Below are 20,203 nucleotides of genomic sequence, written 5' to 3' on the forward strand. Positions count from 1 at the left end.
TTTCTTAGGTACTTTTGCCTTCTATTGTTATGACTAACCAAAAATAATTCAAATTTCTAAATATTCTAAAAATAATTTCTCCCTCTGTATTGTTACTACATCACTGAACTAAACCCTGGTCCATGGGCATTGAGGCAACTGCATTTCTCTTTACTCTTAAAACTGTTTTTCAGAATAAACTAAATCTACCAGACATATGTTGGACATGACTTTATTTAATACAAATGAAAGTTTCAGATCATCCAAGTTTGGTTTCTACTAACCTATTCATTTGATGGTCTGAACCATTTACATCTGATTTACTTGGTCTAAATAAGGGACATGCCTTCTGGAAGCAGACTATATAGTGTTCTGGACTCCATAGCATCTATTTACCTTCTTATTTTTATCCAAGTCACTTTGGAACTTAGCAGCAATTCCCTGTTCCCTCAAGACATGCTGTTCCTTTCTGTGGAGGTGGGCTTCACCTCCTGGCACCCTACTAGGGAAATGCTTTCTTGGGGCCATGGCTTCCCAAAGCAGCCCTTTCGTGTCTTCCTGCAGATGACCCCAACAGAGATTGTGGCACACTGCATAGCATTCCTCTCTGACATCCCCTAGGGATGTGCTCACTCACTGCATCATACAGCATTTCAATTCAGTGGTTGGGTGAGCAATCAATAACCAACTGAGTGACTTGTCTAACTAGGACACAGATATGTGGTCAGGTAGGGAAGAGTCATCCTGAACAAGAAGTAGATATTTACCTGGTATTGTCCAAATGGAAATACCATTGAACCGGAGACTCCGACTGGACTGGCTTTGTTCCCCTCTACTCCATGTTTCTTCCTTTTCTCTTTCTACGCTCAAATGTGTAGAAAAATGTTCATTCTGATGAACTTGCCTAAGTGATCTATCATTTCCTAAGTGGTCAACAAGAGAACACAGACCTAGAATCTGGCCATCTCTAGCATGAATTGCCATTATTTCTCCTAATGCTCCAGCTGCTCCAGTTTCTCCTGGCCCTTCAGATCCAGTTGCCGTTGTTCCTTCTGGCTCTTCAGTTCCAGCTACTGGCGCTTCCTCAGGTATTGGTGCTCTGGCTCTTGCTCACTTCCCGGCCTTCCAACTCAGACACACTGGGGGAAATTGACCACTGCTGCTGGATCTAGATCTGGCACGTCTTTTGATTGTTCTCAGAAATTAGCTCCACAAGGGGCTTAGTCTTCCAGCTTGGGGTCTTCTCTTTGGCTTTTGGTCTCTTATTCTACAAATCTAATTCTGCCATCTTAGCTTCTTTAATGAGTTTTCTAATTTTTTTTGGTTCTTAATTCAATTAATTTTGAGCATTTGTGAATTGCTTGGTAGTGTACCAACCACTGACATTTTTCTCTATGGCATTTTTACTAATTCATTCCATGTATTCTAATTGCCTTAAATTCTTGGGCTATAAAAACAAAGTAAGTATGATGCCAGCCTTCTGTGATCGTGGAATAATGGAAGGAGAGGGACTTTAGAGACCATCTAGTCTGACTGCCCTATTTTAAATTCAGGAAATCCAGTCCATGGAGGGTAAAATGACTTGCTTGAGTCACATAGTTTGTTGGTAGCAAAGCCAGAAGACGTAGAACCTTGGTCTCTTGATTTCACATCCAGTGTTTTGACTCTTTTGGGTGAGGGGTTAATTCTGCAGATACCACTGTGGATACTTGCAAGCTTTCAAGTGAGGAGTAAAGTGCCGAGTTCCTTAAGTGATCCTTGTCGAGGAGCAATAGAGTCACAGAGCCACTGGGACTCAGAGAGCCACCTGATCATCAGTCTGTCTTGAGTTTTGCTTTTAAATAAATGGTTGGAACAAATCCAGTATCCTAAAGAACATGCACTAGAAAAGATGTTCTCAAGTTCTAGTATAATAGTCAATAACTTGGGATGCTTATAATAAAAGTAGAAAGACTCAGGCCCTCCTTGCCTAGACCAGCAACCAGAATCCTGCAAGGTAGGGCCTGAGATGTGTGATTTCAAAGTTTTCCAGGTGATTCTGGTGTGCTTTCTGGGAAAGAACCACTGCTGTGGAGTCTAGCAGTGTTTCTTAAAAGGGGGGCACCTGTTTAAAAGGTGTATTTCTGGGCTTCCTCCCTAGACCTACTATCCTAGAATTTCTGAGGATGGGGTCCATGTTTTAGCTCCCTAGTGATTGTTATGCCCGTTAAAATATAGAAAACCACTGATCTAGAAGGCTTTGAGTCATTGAACAAAAAGTCCTAGAGCAATGGCTTTCATTTTCCTTGCTAAGAAATATATTTTACACCATGATTCATCAAACCTAGATAACTAAAACAAAAAAGTCAATACTTCTCTTACTGACTTCAGTGAACTCTGATATTTTCCACTCCATCCTGTTTCATTTTGTAAAAGTAGGTAATCGAAACTCACTAGAATGATTTTAAACCGCTAGCCCAATGTCGTTTGAAAAACTGAGACTTGAGATGTGCTTGTTAAGTCTACCTATCACAGATTTAAAACTTTTCTCTCAAATTCTGCTACTTTTCCCAATTACTCTTGTTAAGCCATTAGCACCTGCTGGGGTTGCTTGCCTGTGATGAAGGTCCACTTTTGTCACAGTCATACAATACTGCCACTGTGTAAAAAGTGGACTGCCCTTGCTCCCTGGACATGGGAGATCTTGCCAGCTCCATGCTGCTGCTGCTAATGGCTTGTATCAATCACATTGCAAGTAATAGAAAACTCAACCCCAACTAAATGAAGGGGGAAAAAAAGGAATTCTTTTGCCCGTGGAACCGGCGATCCAAGAGCAGCTTAGTTCAGATGCTGTTTGATACCAGACTTAGACGATATCACCTGGATCCCTCACAAGTCAGTATTTTCTAGAATGGCTCCAGATGTAGCCAATTCAGTTGTCTCTTCCTGAGGGCGGCAGGGCCCAGCCACGCACTGCCAAGCTGAGCTGAGAAGAGGGCTCTTGCGGACTGAGCACAAATCTCAGTTGGGCTGATTAGACCACATGCTCTCTCCTGAGCCCTTTCCTGGGATCAGGACGGTGGGCTGGCAGTGGACTCGAATCTCAGGCAAACCACATGGCTGAGGATGAGGAAGGGATGATTTCCTGAAGAGCAGTTGGTTGAAGTACTGCTCCCAGAGGCAGGAGGAATGGGTACTGGGCGGCAAATGCAAATGTCGTCTATCGGCCATATATCTCCTTGGTCTTCTTTGTCCTCCTGTTTCTTTGGTTGTGATGAGCCTTTTTTTTGCTGCTTTTCACACCTGTGGAAACCAGTATAGTGTCCTGAAGTCCCCGATTTAAATCTCATGTGAAGCAGTCATTGTCAAAATCAAGCACAGATAGCCCTCAAGGGAAATGACAGTGTAAGTAATTAGAAAGAATTGATTAAAACTCGCTACAGGAAAAATAACTGGTTTTTAAATGAAGAGAAAGGAATAGTATAGTTCAGGGTGAACCAAACTAGACAGTAACTGCCAGCATTCACATGCGTAATGAGCAAGTGTGTATAATCTTCCCTGGTGCCCTTTAAATAGATTGTGGGCCTGAGTCTTTTCAGGAGGCATCTGAGCACGGTCAGTGCCTAAAAATATCGAATGACCGCTAACAGATGAAAAGTTATGAAAGTTAAGTACAAAACTTAAATCTGACAAATAAAGCTCAGCTGATCCCATTGGTTACCTTCGTAATTGCTTTATGTACGATTTAGTGCCTTCTCTTTTCTCAAGCCTTCTGTCATGAAGCAGAACAGAAGTACTTGCTACTAGGGGGTCAGAAAGTGGACAATAGTTATTTAGTAAAGATAACGCTGATCTGCTAAAATGGAAATTTTTTTACAATCCAGCATGGAGAAAGAATGGTGACCTTTAAATAACTCTTTTAACTATTCTGGGTTCTAGCCTATTTTGAAAGAGTTTAATGTAAATAAGCATTTCATGCATGAGAGACTGAATCTTATTTTTTTCCCTCATAATAGTATCAGATTCTCTACTTTGTCGCAAATTGCTCGTAAGTTTTCTAAGATACACGCTTTATACACGGTACGGGGATCCTGGGCTGTGCGTTCTGCACCAGCAACTAGCCTACCTAGAGTTTAGATTTTCTCTGCACTCATGTATGCTTAGAAAATCCATATCCAAAACATTTTTTCATCATTTTCTCCTATAAAAAGGATACAAAATAAACGTCCTAAGGTTTGTATTGTTCTCCTAACTTGGTCTGTAATTTTGCATAAACGCTTTAAATTCTCCCCATAAATTTATTCTCTTCTAACAATATGCCCATTCATTTCTAATTTTCTAATTTCTGTCTTTTGAAAACTATAGCATTTTAATTGCTTATGGAAACTAATCGGTCTCCTATCCTTGACAGTGATTTCATTAAGATTTGATTTTTTTTTTAAATGAAGTTTTTCATATATATTATTATATTTTGGTCTGTAGTGTGGCTTGATCTAAGAACCCAGTCTACCGTTGAGAATCTTAGTAAAAGAATTCCAGGAAATAATAACTTTGTCAAGGTAAGAGATCTCTTCAAAAGTATACTATAATGCTTGTTAAAAAAAAAAAGTTTAGAGATTTCGCCGGAAAGATTATTTGGGCCTTACATCTTATTGCACAATAGTTATTTGATGCAATTTATAGATTATTTCTCTGCAGATAACTGAGGCTGCCTCAAGTCTTTACCTTCCTGTCTTTCTTGCCCTGTGCTGGATTGGAGCAATAATACCCCAAGGTTGAAGGCTGGAGGGGATTATAACCTGACAAACGGCTTATGTGGCTTAAACCATACTTAAACCAGTGGCTTAAACCATACTTCCCAGGGAGTGCTTCCTGTAATTCAACCCTGCTTTTCAAATCCATCCCTCTTACTTTCTACTATCCATCAAACAAAGTTCTGGGTGCTTTTGAGTTTTTAGACTTCTGGATTCAGGGAAAATAGAAGACATTCCAACCCTTTATTGAGCTCCTTTTCCACTTTCTTCATATGAAGAAAGCTAATAAAAATTGCCTAATCGTCGGCCCTTATATAGATCTCTCTTCAGACAAATGAAGGGAGAGAGAATTTTTGAAACAAGCAAGGTGTGTTTTTCTTAGCAAGGTCAAGGACAGGTTCTCCTGGTATCCAAAAGGAAGTTCTGGTTTTTGGTTTATCCCCTTAATGTTTGTCCGTGGGACTCTTACGGCATTTTATTGTGGTCTTCGTTCTGAAGCTAGTGTTCAAATCCCATTAATTGTAGCAGTTTAACAAACCCTTCCCTGCCCTCACTCACCCAAATAACTTCAGGCTATTCCTGAATATACCTTATTCATTTCCTATTCTGTTCTCTTTGTTACCCTGCTCAACCCTCACCCCCACCTCCAGCTGCACTTTGCTTCAAGGGATACATGTTTTCCTCTGCAGTGCCATTTTAGGCAATTTTTACACTTTCTACCAAAGTTATGAAAATGACATATTATGTACTACCTCACTATTGGCTTTGTGGGATGACCCTTGTTCCTTCAAATCAAGGAAGAATATTCCTATAAATTATTTCCTTTCATTATTTTTGAGCATTGATCTTTTTTTTCTAGGAAAGCTAAAAACCATGAGTTAAGATTCTTAACTTACAGGTTGCCTTAAAGTATTAAATCCTTTGGTTTGAGTTTTCTTACTAAACATATCCAGAGGAAATAAGAAGGAAAAAGGTTATCACTTTCTGTCGTTAGGTGATAAATGAGGAGGATAGAGATTGGGAAGGGGAAAGATAGTTGCATTATTTTGATGTATGTATTTTCTTAACCACTTTCATCAGCCCTTATAAATAAATTTGGTGTTTAATATACTAATAAAAATAAGAGCTAGACCTGATCCATTCTCAAGGAAGATTGATAAGCCCATATATGTTTCATTTTTACCCTTTAACCTTTATTCAATCCACCCTCCCTTTGTTCAATGTATTTGCTGAATTTAGGCAACTGCTTTCTTACGTAGAGCAACTCTGTTGCTTTAATCTGGCGTGTCTTTGAGCTCTACTTTATTCTCCACTAATTTTATATTATGTTATTTTAATATGTATGTGTGTGTATAAATATATATATTTATTTATAATACGTATTTTTATACACATAAATATATTGTTAAGTCATATGTTTTAAAACATAAAAATTTCTGGTTCTGGTTATTAGTTTATGATTTGATATACTCTCTGATTTTCAATAGTTTAAATATCACTTTCATGGAATATAAAATAAAAAGCAGAGTTTTGGACTAGATTCTGTATATAATACTAAGTCATCACAAAAGTTAACATCTCTGTCTTCACTATCTAGATTACAGGGTGTTGTGTCATTTATTTTTCTCTTTACCTTGCTACGTGGATGTTCTTTGAACTGCAAACATATCACTCTGATCTTTGTTCATGAACATGCTTTCCTGTGCCATGAGATAGGAAAAGTATTTTTGTCCATAATACTGTGGGATTGCCTTTAGGGCCATTTAATATTTTGTGACTTGTTGAGTTTTTTGGTTTGGTGTTTTGTTTTATTTTAAACTGTCATGAATTTAATTTGCTGGCTGAATTTCACGACTGTTTTTAGTCCAAGACAGGCCTTCCACTTAGCACTTACTTCAGTGCAGTGAAACTTCGTTGGCTCCTTGACAATGTGAGAAAAGTTCAAAAGGCTGTTGAAGAAGATAGAGCTCTTTTTGGGACTATTGATTCATGGCTTATTTGGGTATGTTTAAATATAATGTGTGTATGGAGAAATTTTTTTCAGAAATTTTTTAGACTACCTTGCCTGCTATCTGTTTTCTACTAAGAGTTCAAACTTTTTAGTTGGCAGCGTTGTTAAGAAAAGCCACTCAAGAAACAGCAGAACATTTCAGCCTCCATTTGAGAGGCATTTTTGCCTGCTTCCTCTTTATTTTTTCTTGCCTTACTTCAGTAAAAATGGAGGATGATTACCAAAACCATATCTCATATCTATTATCTTTAGAATAAGTAATTTAGATAATCAGTAATTAGTAATTTAGATAGCCTTTCTCTCTTGCCTACCATATACTTCTCTTCCATTAGCCATTTCTTAGAAGAAATAACTATAACATGAGAAAACACCTAGGCTATTTATATCATTCGCTTTCAACATTACACCGCTGTCTCTTATTTAATTAAGCCATAATATGAAAAATCATAGTGGAAATATCTGATATATAATCTTTTTGCCTAAGCTGAACAATAGATGAGTAGAAACTAACATTTCAAACATTTCCCAGATATATCTTAAAAGTACAAGTTCTCTCTCTCTCTCTCTCTCTCTTGTTCTCTGTTATTTTTATTATTGGCATTTTCAAATATACCCAAAAGTGAGGGAATAGTATAATGAACCTCTGCAACAGTGAGCCAGCTACAGCAATCAACTATGGCCAATCTTGTTTCAACTGTACTCACATACTCTTTCTCCCCACAGATAATTTTAAAGCAAATCCCAGACATATAATTTCATTTGTAAATACTTCAGTAAGTATGTGATTATCTTTTTCAACATTCAAGAGAGCTTCAGGGGAATATTGTCCCTATTCTCACTTGCCAGATCCACACAGCAGATCTTCCAGAACCGCTATCAGGAAGCGGTGCCTTCTCCATCCCTCCCTGTGCTTGGCCAGAGCCGGCTGTGATTTGTTCTCATGGCCAGCAGTTTTCACACGTTAGTCACAGTGGAAATAGTTCTGACAGTAGTGCTGACAATTGCCTGGAACCAGAGTAAGGCAGGATGTGGGAACTGAGCTGCAGGAGACTCGAGGGAACACGTTTGTCTGTACCCCCAATGTGATGCCATTTCTCCATTTTTGTTCCTTTCTTACCTCTTATTGCTTCCACATAAAAGAAAGCAGCACTGCTTCCAGTTCAGGTCCAAGGGTATTAACATTAGAGAGTTTAAAACTCTGTTTTCAGGATGTGCACTTGGGTGAGCACAGGCGCAACCCGATGAATTGTTATTCCAAAAAAAACGAAACAATAGCAACATAGGGTTCAATCAGATCCTAAAGACGCAGACATTTCAGTGTATTTCACTTTGCCAAATTTAATAAGACTCTGCATTTTCCAAAGATAAGAGGATGAAAACAAAACTGATTTTTTGTTTAACCATCAGTTAACTAGAACTGTGCTGTTTAATATGGTAGCCACTTAGCCACATATGACTATTGAGCACTTGAAATGTGGTAGTCTGAATCAAGATGTGCTGTAAGTATAAAATACACACCATATTTCAAAGTTACTACAAAAAAAGGTAAAATATCTTGGTAATAATTTTTTATATTGAAAGGATATTTTGGATATATTGGGTTAAATAAAGTCTATAGTATTATTAAAATTAATTTCACTGCTTCTTTATACTTTTTAAACGTAGGTACTAGAAAAATTTAAATTACATACATAGCTCACATTATAATTCTATTGGACACTGCTGAAAACTAGAAAATTAAATAATTGAAATGTTCTGCTCTCCTGCTTTATGTGCTCTACTACTGATTATGGCCCTTAAGAAAATGTAAAGTAAATTGCAAATAAGTACAAATTTAACGTGTCTGTTTTATTCTGTCTAGAGTTTGACAGGAGGAGCCAATGGAGGTGTCCATTGTACGGATGTGACAAATGCAAGTAGGACGATGCTTTTCAACATTCATTCTTTGGAATGGGATAAAGAGCTCTGCGAGTGAGTTGGGTTTTGCCTTCTAAGAATAGTTTCCAAATATGTTACCTATTTATAACCTAAATCTTACTATTTTTAGATGTCAGTGGAGCACCAAACTTTAATTGTTGATATTTCAACTACAATATGCAAGTCTATGTTGTGTGTTCTTTTAAGAGAGACTATTGTTGCATGTATAATAAACAGGCCAAATTAAGTAATTGTCTTGATTATTCTTCAAGGAAGATTAGGTTCCTTTAGAAAAGTACTTTGGTTTCTCTGTGCTTTTTATTTTTTATTGATTTGTTTGTATAAAGTTGGAATGTTAAATATCCAAGCATACAGCTATGTTCTGCTGGCTTATTTCTTTGTTACTATTTAACTCTATACTCAAATACATCCATTTCTAATTTGTTATTTACATTTTTTGCCTTTAAATACATGTAAATGTTTCAAGATGTTTATTTAAAATAGTGTTCTATACCCAATCTTATCTTATTGTTTTTCAGATTTTTTGAAATTCCAATGAAAATTCTTCCAAATGTCCGGAGTTCTTCTGAGATCTATGGCCTAATGGTAAAAAAAAAATTTTTTTCATTTAAAAAACAAAAGCTTTATTCTTCAGAATTCAAAAGTCAATTGTGTTATGTTTTATAGTTTGGGAGTTGTGACTTTTCTGTGAATGTTGGTAGTATGTAAAATAAGAATTTAGTGTTGTTTAAATAGTTTTATAACTTAAAAATCTTAGAGCCCTTCTTACCAATTGATTTTATATTTCGTAAACTTTAATTAGCTTTTCTATGCATATTATTACTTTTAAAGTATTAATGGGATAATCTAACTACAGAGGATAGCATGGGAATGTTTGAGCCAGTTTATTCTTTTTATCCAAATAACTGGTTAGTAGTTGTGATGTCTGTTTTAGTTTATAGGAGGGACTGTTCACATTTTAGTGGTGGTCTTTTTCCTATTGGACGTCTTGATGGCCAGACCATGTCTTTATATTAGATTCTATGTCGGCCTGAGCAAAACTTTAGCAAAGAAACTGAAAGCAAAGAGTGTATTTCTGATTTGTGATTGCTAATTAAACTGGTTTCCACAATGGACATTTTTACTGTTGCTTTCATTGAAACCCAAATAAAAAGTAGTTTCAGCAAAAAATGTGCTTAGCATCACTGAGTATCTTGGATTATGCATCAGGAATGAAAACCTCTAGGAGGATTTGAACTGGTGTTTGAGCCCAAAAAATCTGGAATTTATGATAAAACTTAAGAATACATCTAAGATAGATTACAAAAAGTATTGTTTAGACATTTCATGACAAATATTAGAAACTCTACTTATAGAATTAATAATAATGAAGTTGAATACTAAGTGCTCTGGATAAAGCTTGAGCACGAATTCTCAAATGTTTCATTTATAATAAAGCCTTTTAACGCAACATGGAATTTTTTAAGGGAAGCATAGTAATAAAAGCACTTCGATGATTCCATAGCTGTCCACAAACTGACTTGGGTCAGAGAAAAAACTATTCTTAAGAAATACTTTCAGAGGATGGTTGAAAAAACATTTAACTGGCCTAGTTTTCTCTTACATTTAAAATATTGTGCTTCTGTCCCCCTTTTTCCCCCTTGCTGACTATAGAAAATCTCTCATAGCCTGGTGAGTTGCCCACCAATTATGCTACTCATTCATTTGGAAAAGATACAGTGCATTTCCATTTAGTTTTAGACAAGCAGAAGTCCATTTACTAAACAGATTTACCTAGAATCTCCATGACCGTCCAAATTGTTATAAGCTCTAATCAAGCTTTAGGGTTTTTTAAAACTTAATCTTATTTGTCTGTTTTTAAGTTTTCCCTAAGACTGAGAGTGATGTTTCAAACTAAAAGACTAAAGTAGTTTTATGGAATGAGGAATTCTGATGTTCCCCATTACAAAGTACAGTTGTGATGCGCTTTGGGCTTAAGCATAATATGGAAATTAGATATACCTTTTAAATGTTCTAAACGTCTATCTTAAATGGTATCTTGACCAACTTTTCAGCCCAGTTAGTTGGAAATGCACTGTCACTTTTTCTGCATGCTTCACCGGAGGATGTTCCAGGAATCCTCCAGAGACCCCTCGCTGTGAAGAAAAAGGAGCGCTTTATGTGCCTGAACGCACATGGTAGATCCTGCTGGTAGTTTGATAATAACTTCAATAGTATAAGCAAAGACTTCTTTTCATCTTTAAATCTATGAAGATATACAGCCTCTAGGTTTCCTACCAATTCACTTTCAGTCCTTTATGAAATTTACCCTTCACTTATTATCCAGGTTCAGATTTTCTAAGAATATATATAGTAAATAAAAATAGCAGGTCTTGAATTAACCAGAAAGCATGAAAGAAATAAAATAATACCCGTTATCTAGGGAGTGTTTTCTATTTTGTAAAGGGTTTTGACATATATGCTATAATTTCCTTATCGTCATAGCCGTGTGAGGTGCCTTCTATTCTTACCCTCACTGTAACAGATAGGAAACCTGAAGCTCCCAGAGGCCGGGAAACTGGCTCGCAAGTGGCAGACTGAGGGATCCGTCCAAAGCTTGTGTTTGGTGCTCTTCCTAGTACATCAGGGATCACATTCTTTTCCCCTAATTCCTTAATACAAGTACAAATTGCTGTGTATTAGTGTATGTTTTTTAAAAAATTAAGTTTGGCAAAGTACACAGTCAGCCACTTAAATCTTGTTTTTCTTCCTAGAATGCTGGTCATACTTGGTCAAAATAAAAACCACTATTCATGACATAATTAACTCCTGCTTATCTAAACTCGAAGAATGATGTTGGCTATGAACAAATAGTACCCAATACCTGAACATTCTTGTGTTTCTTACTTACCTTAAGAGCAGTTTGGGTTGGAAGAATAGTTGACAAAACACAGCCTTCTAAAATAAATATGTTCCATGCTGTTTTGATAGCTATTTATTTGTTTGTTTTAAAGAATATGTTAGTCTGTTCTTAGTAATGGCAATAATAGCAAAGAGCTAATGGACTTCAGCATTCATGTAGCCCAGGCCCCGTTTTGTAAGATAAATAAATTGAGGCGTAGAGAAGTTTCAGCAGCCTGCTCGGTGGCTTAACACTAACTAACCAGGACCACATCTCCTGACTCCCAGTCCAACGTTTCATGTCCATTCTCCAATGCCATGGCTCTTCTTGTCATTCTAGGAATACTTCTAGCATCTGTCTCTGAACCACTCATGTAGTTAAAACACTTGCTCTGTCTTGTCTGCCCACATGCTCTGGCATGTTGCTGTTCATGTTCATTCCTGTTGCAGTTATGTTAGTAGAGCCAACAGTTTGTGATTATTCATAATTATTTTTTAAAATTTTATTAGAAAGCTGGGGCCTTGGAAGGTGTGCCAATATCTGGGGTAAGTTTCATCACCAAATATCTCCCTGCTACCTCCTCATCCCCACCCCCTTCCATGTTATGGCTTTCCTCCTATATCTTAATCAATCTGCCCCTTCCTAAACTATAGAAAACAAGTAAGAGCAGCAAAATTGGCCAATTCTTGCTCTTATGTGACACAGTGTGGGCCATCGAGAATCTTTTTAATAAATTAATTCTAACTCTCCCTTCCCATACCTATTATCTCATAGGGGTATTAACAAATGGGAAAATGGCCAAATGGAGGCAATGCAAAAAAACAGAAGACAATTCATTCCTTGATAAATAAAAAAGGAAAAATAAATCCTATGGCTTTTCTAAAAAGGAAATTAATAATATTGTCTTTGTCACTGTTCTTTATTGTCATTTATACTTTCAGTGTTTGGGGGACCAGTCTGCTGCATTGGTGGGACAAATGTGCTTCCAGGATGGACAAGCCAAAAACACGTGAGTTTAAGAAACAGTGGTGTTTGGTTTGTTTATTTTTCCCTTTGTTGCTTTGAATGAGGAAAAGCTTTTAAAGTTCATCCAAGCTGAAAATCAATAGCTTAAGAGTTCCAATACGGGTATATAAATTTTTTGCCATTTGTTTTTCTTCATCTCCTTCAAATAAAATACATTATGCATATGTAAACACACAGATAAGGCTTATGAAGACCTTAATTTATAAAATTCAAGGGGCCGGCCCCGTGGCATAGCACTTAAGTGCAAACGCTCCGCTGCTGGCGGCCTGGGTTCAGATCCTGGGCGCGCACCGATGCACCGCTTGTCAGGCCGTGCTGTGGCGGCGTCCCACATAAAGTGGAGGAAGATCGGCACGGATGTTAGCTCAGGGCTGATCTTCCTCACAAAAAAAAAAAAATTCAATACTTTTTCCATCCAGAAACTAAATTTTGGTTTAACATATTCATGCCTTTTTTGGGGAGGTTGGTGGAGAGTGGAGGAGGGCCAAGCAGAGGTGAGGAAGAGCCATTATTTAAAACACAACTTTCAACATATTGTTCCTGCCCTAGACTTTCTCACTGTAACTGTAAAGTCATATTTTTGTGGTATTTTCAGTGTTATTTTTCTGGCACTGTGCTTTCTCCCCATTGTCTGGAGTTTCTCCTTTGACAAGAAGCAGAAGAAATGATGAAAGTCGAGATTTGGTGCATTTTCACCTAATCTCGTCTTCTTACTACTCATACATGCAGAGTCTGTCTGTAACAAGCCCCATATCTAAGAGTGGTAATGTTACTCCCACTTTAGGATGAGAAAACAGATGCTCAGAAAGGTTAAGGTAGTAAGTAAGAGAAGCAATCTTTGCACCCAGATCCATCTGATTTGACTTAGCTGGGGCTCTTAATCTCTGTACTTTACTGTCCCCTGTGTGGTAAAGATTTCCAAAAACCCAACAGGAGACTATCTACATTTAATTGTTCCTTTCTTGAGGATTTCTTAATTTTCTCATCAATTTTAACTTCAGTGGCTAAGTTCTTCTTTTGTGACTAAGGGACTGTCTAACATTTTCAATAAACGTTCTTGTAGTCTAGTAGGGTCAGCAGTTGTCATGCAAGCGTGTGACATTATTTATGTGAGAGTTTTTTGGGGGGGGAGGGGAGATATGAAAATTCTTTGCAGCTCATGGTATCCTGAGGTTACAATCAAGAGAGCTTGAGTCAGCATGAGTCTGGAAACATATTCCTTGAATTCTGAGTTCCAGGCAGCTGAATCAGGAGTTAAGAGAAATGATAGAAAAGTAGTCTGTTTCCTCCCTTCTTTCCTCCTCTGCCAGGCACACTAATGCTAGTAAATCAGATGCTATCTCTATTTGTCAAGTACCTAACACAGTATAGAGCACATGGGAGGTACCCAATAAAATTGCCTCCTCTTTCGACTCCCCTCCCCCTTGAGCATTATCAGCCAAATCCTAAAATTATGAATTTAAGTTAGGGAGGGCTTGTTGAGTACCTCTGCCGCCACTGCAGATTGGAGGAGGGAAATAGCAAATTGTAAAATCTTTGGGCTCATATTTCTCTTCTTCAGGCAAAGGAACACAAACATACAGTTAATCATATTATAAATCAGAACTTATGTGCCATAAGGAACTTTGAAGTACTGCTGTTGGATTTCAAAGGGAGGGGAGGAAAAAAATCACAAAAGATTATGTTAGTAATGAGATATTTTGAAGAATGAGTGATATTGGCGAGTACATGGAACACTGAACAAAGATGCAAATAGGGAAATGGAAGACTTTGTTTAGAGACTGTAGAGAACATTTGGGTAGGAAAGTGGGAGAAAATAAGGCTAGGATAATGTTGTGAAGCCCTAAATTTGAGACTGAGGATTTTTTTCTTGATAGGCAGTGGGACACTTCAGAAGGTTTGTGAGCTGGTGTTCAGAGATGATTGGAGCTGTCCATTAATAATATGGTAGTCCTGGGTCAATGTGAGGAGTGACTAGAGACAAAGAGGCCATGGAGGAGGCTACTACATCATCCCAGTAACAAGAACAAGAACTGAGAAGGATGGGGACAGAGAGGGAGGCTATAGGTGGATGTCCATAGCACCACAGAGAGACAAGAGACAGGAAATAGGTATAGAGTCTAGTCACCTGGGCCCAGTGATCAGGCTTAGCCAAAGTAGAACAGGCCCAGTTTGAAGAATGTGTGCAATATATAGCACACATTTGGAAATGTGGAGTGAGTTCAGTATAAAAGTAGAGATTTTGAATTTCTCCTATTCAGAGGTGATTTTTGAAGCAATAGGAATAAATAAAATTACCAAGAAGGAGATATTTAGGAGAAGTATAAGACACAGGGATGAAGAGTTCAGAAAAACAGAATGCAGTTATTCATTCTTGTGGAAATCCAGGGTAAAGATATTTAAGAGGGAGGCTTGGTCAGCAGCGCAAAATACTACAAAAAGGTGGTGGAGGCTGAGAATGAGAACACACCATTGTACATAAAAATTCGGTCTTCAGCGATGGTCTCCAAGAATGAAGCTTTAGTAGAAAGAATACTCAAGATGAAAGCCAGGTTGCAAATGGTCAAAAAAGATGTAGGTAGGTAGAAAATAGAGACAGCAGGACAGAATGTGCTTTGCAAAAATGCAGCCATCCGGGAATGGTGAGCAAAGTAGGTAGTTCGTTAGGTTAACAAGATCACGCCAAGTTTGGGGAATTTTGTTTGTTTGTGTTTTTAAGTTATGGCAAGGCCAGAGAATGTTTCTTTGGAGTCTAAGCAGACAACAGATGGAAATTATAAAATAAGTGGGAGATAAGTGATGGGCAGAATGAAGTCCTAAGAGGTTGGAGAGATTGGGATTGAGAATTTAGGTAATCTCTCCAAATCTCAGCAGGGAGAAAATGACAGCTCAGAACTCAGTGGAAAGCCCATCTCTGTTTTGGGGTAGAGGAAAAGACTATGGGTGATTCTAATTTTTTATTTAGTTTATTTGTATTTTCTAATTTTTTCAGAATGAACATGGATTATTTGAACATTAAATTTTGCTTTTAAGAAAGAGAACCCAAGAGCCAGCCCTGATGGCCTAGTGGTTAAAGTTTGGTGCACTCTGCTTTAGCGGCCTGGGTTCGGTTCCCGGGCACAGAACTACACCACTCATCTGTCAGCAGCCATGCTGTGGTGGTGGCTCACACAGAAGAACTAGAAGGACTTACAACTAGAATATACAACTATGTACTGGGGCTTTGGGGAGGAACAAAAAGGGCCAGCCCCCATGGCTTAGTGCTTAAGTTCAGTGCACTCTACTTAGGCAGCCCAGGTTCGGTTCCTGGGTGTGGACCTACACCACTTGTCTGTCAGTGGCCATGCTGTGGCAGTGGCTCACATACAAAAAGGGAAAGATTGGCAGCAGATGTTAGCTCAGGGCGAATCTTTCCCAGCAAAAAAAAAAGGAGGGGCTGGCCCGGTAGCAGAGCGGTTAAGTTCGCCCTTCTGCTTCGGCGTCCTGGGGTTCGCTGGTTCAGATCCTGGACGTAGACCTGCTTACTGCTCATCAAGCCATGCTGAGGCAGTGTCCCACATAGAGGAACTAGAAGGACCTGCAATTAGAATATACAACTATGTACTGGGGCTTTGGGGAGAAAAAAGAAAAAGAGGAAGATTGGCAACAGATGTTAGCTCAGGGCCAATCTTCCTCAAAAAAAAGAAAAAAAAAAGGAAAGAGAACCCGGGATAGATGCCTCCTCTCCCCAGAGGCACTGACTAAGTGTAATAAAGGAGGCCTTTTACCTCCTTCACAGCTTCAGCCAGGGCCGCTTACCCTCTCCCTGTGCACCATCTTGGACACACTTCTCCATGACAGATAACAAGCAACCTTTACCTTCACAGAGGTTAGATAAAAGTCAGGCATCTTTCTGGGATGTTTGAACATAGTACAGTCTTGAGGAAGGATAGGTATACCATGTAATGCTGAAAGCTCCATATATGTTTGATAACTGGGAAGAAAAAATAATAAAATTAAAGAGGAAAATAATTGCCTGTGTACTGCTTTGAAAGCTGTGGCCTAAATGTAGCAAGGGAGTCTCTTCATACATTGATAATGCTCATTAATTACTTATTAAGTATACTAACTTAAGAATTCGGTTTTATTAAGCGCCTTGAGCCTTTGCATCAATTTCGTACTTTAAGACTTGCACACTACTGTTCTGTATACACAGTGTTTTGATGGGGGCTAAATTGGTACAGATTTCTCCTTCAAAAAGCATGAGACATAATTAACTTCCATTTTGGGGGCCGGCCCCGTGGCTTAGCGGTTAAGTGTGCGCGCTCCGCTACTGGCGGCCTGGGTTTGGATCCCGGGCGCGCACCGACGCACCGCTTGCCTGGCCATGCTGAGGTGGCGTCCCACATATAACAACTAGAAGGATGTGCAACTATGACGTACAACTATCTAGTGGGGCTTTGGGGAGAAAAGGGGAAAAAAAGGAGGAGGATTGGCAATAGATGTTAGCTCAGGGCCGGTCTTCCTCAACAAAAGGAGGAGGATTGGCATGGATGTTAGTTAGCTCAGGGCTGATCTTCCTCACACACACACGCACAAAAAGAATTCCATTTTTATGAATATTTATTAAAGGAGATTAACTTATAATAAAGCTTTTTCAGCATCACAGAAGTAAAAAGGTGTAGTGATTTATATGTTTTAATTCATAAATGTATTATTATCTGTGCCTAGTGTTATTTGACTGGTGTCTTTAAAAACTTAGATACAGTAGTCCTCCTTATCCACAGTTTCGTTTTCCACAATTTCGGTTACCCACTGTCAACTGCAGTCTGAAAATATTAATGGAAAATTCCAGAAATAAACAATTCATAAGTTTTAAATTGTGTGCTGTTCTAAGTAGTGTGATGAAATCTCCCGCCATCCCACTCAGTTCCACCCAGGATGTGAGTCATCCCTTTGTTCAGCGTATCCACGCTGTATATACGCTACCTGCCCGTTGGTCACTTAGTAGCAGTCTTGGTTATCAGATCGACTGTGACGGTATTGCAGTGCTTTTGTGTTCAAGTAACCCTTATTTTACTTAATAATGGCCCCAGAGCATGAGAGTAGTGATGCTGGCAGTTTGGATATTCTCTTACTGTGCCTAATTTATAAATTAAACTTTATCATAGGTATGTATGTATAGGAAAAAAGACAGTATATATGGGGTTTGGTGCTATCTGCGATTTCAGGCACCCACTGGGGGTCTTGGAGCATATCTCCCTCAGATAAGGGGGGACTACTGTATTCATTAATCCATGCTCCATGAATGCATTAGCTGTTCATCATGCAGGCCAAGAATATATTTGGGTAAGAAAGGATAGAAAGTTTTGGGCTAATTCTTATTCACAATAGTGGTGCCTAGAAAAATGTTTATCAGAAGAAATTGCCCTCGGTTTCTATTTGCTCCACAAGACAAACGCAGCTGATGTCGCAGAGCACAGCAGCAAGGCCTGTGGGGAGGGAATCCCGAGCTCGGGCAGGACAGCGTGTGGAGAGCCAAGGGTGACAGTTGCAGCCAACTCAGTTGAAAACTGTTTCACTTTGACCCTTACTGGTATCAGTTTGGGCTGCTTATCTGCCTGGCACAGGTCAAAACTACTTACTCATGTCCAAATGCCAGACTTGTTGCAAAGTCTGAAGCTTATACTGATAAGGCTGCCACAAAATAAATTCAGTTCTTCCCTGGCAGCTGTGTACATTCTGGCTCTGACTCTCTCACCGCTGTTAGAATGCCCTATCCTACAGGGAGAATGGGAAAGCTAGGCCTTAAATAGCCTTCCCCTCTATGCCACCCCTGTCTTCATGGTCCAGCTACATTTTCCCACACTCTGGACCTAGCTTCCTCTCTGTGCCACAAGATAGTGGTGTTTCTCAGTTTACGACTGACTGATGATAGAGCTAAGCTGGCCAGCCGCATTGGTGAACGGCTTAGTCACAATGCTTCACTCCACGTGGATTAGTAGCAGCGTTAACTGTGACTGAACGTAGAATTTGTTGTAATTCAGTGACATTTTATAAACAACACAGCCCTGGGCTACGACTGACTAAACACTAAATACCATACCTGCATTTTTCCATTAAGATTGCACTAAGTACATTTTCTTCTAGACTTATCTTTAAAACATTATTTCAAAAAGAATATGTGATGTCTGTTAGCTTTTGGAACTTTTCTAGAACTTGAATGACTTTTATTATACGAAGTAAAATGTCAGTTTATTTGTATTATTAATGTTTCATCATTTACTTTTAATAAAATTGTTATACTGTTCATTCTTCCCCCAACTATAGGTATGGAACAGGCTGTTTCTTACTATGTAATACAGGCCGTAAGGTTGGTTTTTTCAAATTAAAAGATTGATGAAAGTGTTCTTTAACTTCACAAATAATGCTTGAGTATAATTTGCTATTAAGTTACTTTTGAGTCTGCAGCTTTTATTTAATCTTTATCAGGGTTAAATTTAGAGCTCAGTAAAAATGAGGAAAATCGCTAAATTTGAATGGTTCTAGTAAGAACCATTTTAGGTTCTTTGAATTTTATATTTGTGTTTTTAATTGTGTTGCTGGAAAATCTACACTAGGACCTTGTCAGATTCTTAATGCAAATCTAACTTGGAACAAGGGGTAAACTTTTTGTTCTTTTTAAGTGTATTGTTCTTAATACTGGTAATTTTGACTGTTAAGATTAATTTTTTAAATTGGTATATTTATTGAATTATTTTGTACCTAGGTCATTTTAGCTTTAAAAAATATTCTTATGCTATCTTTTTATTTTCCTGACTACTGAAATCTTTTTCTCCTGCCTACAGTGTGTATTTTCTGAACATGGCCTTCTGACCACAGTGGCTTATAAACTCGGCAGAGACAAACCGGTATATTATGCATTGGAAGTAAGTTCTTTTCAATTAATTTGGATAATATGACGAACACTCAAAGCTGATGAAAATCACAGTGTTTTCTAACACCTTTTCTGATAAATCTTAATATACAGGACTCAAAACACTCAGTTTTCTTCTTGGCATTCAGTTAAGTAGAAGGAACCTGGGACTGAGCTGGGGTCAGGACTCCCAGGAGACCTTGATTATTTTATATTGGCTCCTCAGTTCTTTTACCAATTAATTGTGTGACGTTGGGCGTGTTACCTAACCGCTTTACAATGTAAGATTTTTTGTCTCTGAAGTTTAATGAAGGGATTGACTTGTTCTCTAACATTTCTTTCAGCGTTTCATTATAACCACAATGCCTCAGTGTTCCAAAGAGAACCCCTGGGCACAAAAACGCAGAGCAACTCTCTTCACGTGTATCCTCATAAAAATAAATTTTGTGTCACATTTTGATGGAGGAAAGAAAGTGAGGAGATTTATGCCATTTTTCACTGGAAGCATTTGTTTCAAACATGTTTGTAAATTCTAGTAGGAATATGTCAGCCTAAGTCTATAGGGCATGGTAAGTTTGCATTAGAACCTTTATTTATAAAGTCAAAGAAGCAGTACTCTTTTTGTAAAATCAGATACATTTCTTAAAAGCATTTCTTTACAATTCGCTTTAAATGGCTCCCTTGCAATGTACTAATATACAAGTGATCTGGAAACTTATTGAGGCTTGTTTCCTGGAGTA

At 38.2% G+C, this 20,203-nt stretch overlaps 1 protein-coding gene across 4 annotated transcripts in view; it reads left to right on the top strand.

Moving 5' to 3' along the window:
• Positions 1-20,203, top strand: part of GK (glycerol kinase) — a 74,007-nt gene that overhangs the window by 34,133 nt on the left and 19,671 nt on the right. For 3 of the 4 annotated variants that reach the window (XM_058535600.1, XM_058535601.1, XM_058535602.1), the window contains exons 5-12: positions 4,441-4,517; positions 6,577-6,714; positions 8,585-8,694; positions 9,180-9,246; positions 12,052-12,087; positions 12,484-12,551; positions 18,878-18,920; positions 19,396-19,476. In XM_058535600.1, the coding sequence (XP_058391583.1) occupies positions 4,441-4,517; positions 6,577-6,714; positions 8,585-8,694; positions 9,180-9,246; positions 12,052-12,087; positions 12,484-12,551; positions 18,878-18,920; positions 19,396-19,476 (620 nt within the window). Of the gene's footprint in view, positions 1-983; positions 1,068-4,440; positions 4,518-6,576; positions 6,715-8,584; positions 8,695-9,179; positions 9,247-12,051; positions 12,088-12,483; positions 12,552-18,877; positions 18,921-19,395; positions 19,477-20,203 lie in introns of all 4 variants that reach the window. The other variant, XM_058535603.1, reaches the window with a different exon arrangement.

Source organism: Diceros bicornis, chromosome X (assembly GCF_020826845.1).
Source record: "Diceros bicornis minor isolate mBicDic1 chromosome X, mDicBic1.mat.cur, whole genome shotgun sequence".
In the NCBI taxonomy this organism is placed as follows: domain Eukaryota; kingdom Metazoa; phylum Chordata; class Mammalia; order Perissodactyla; family Rhinocerotidae; genus Diceros; species Diceros bicornis.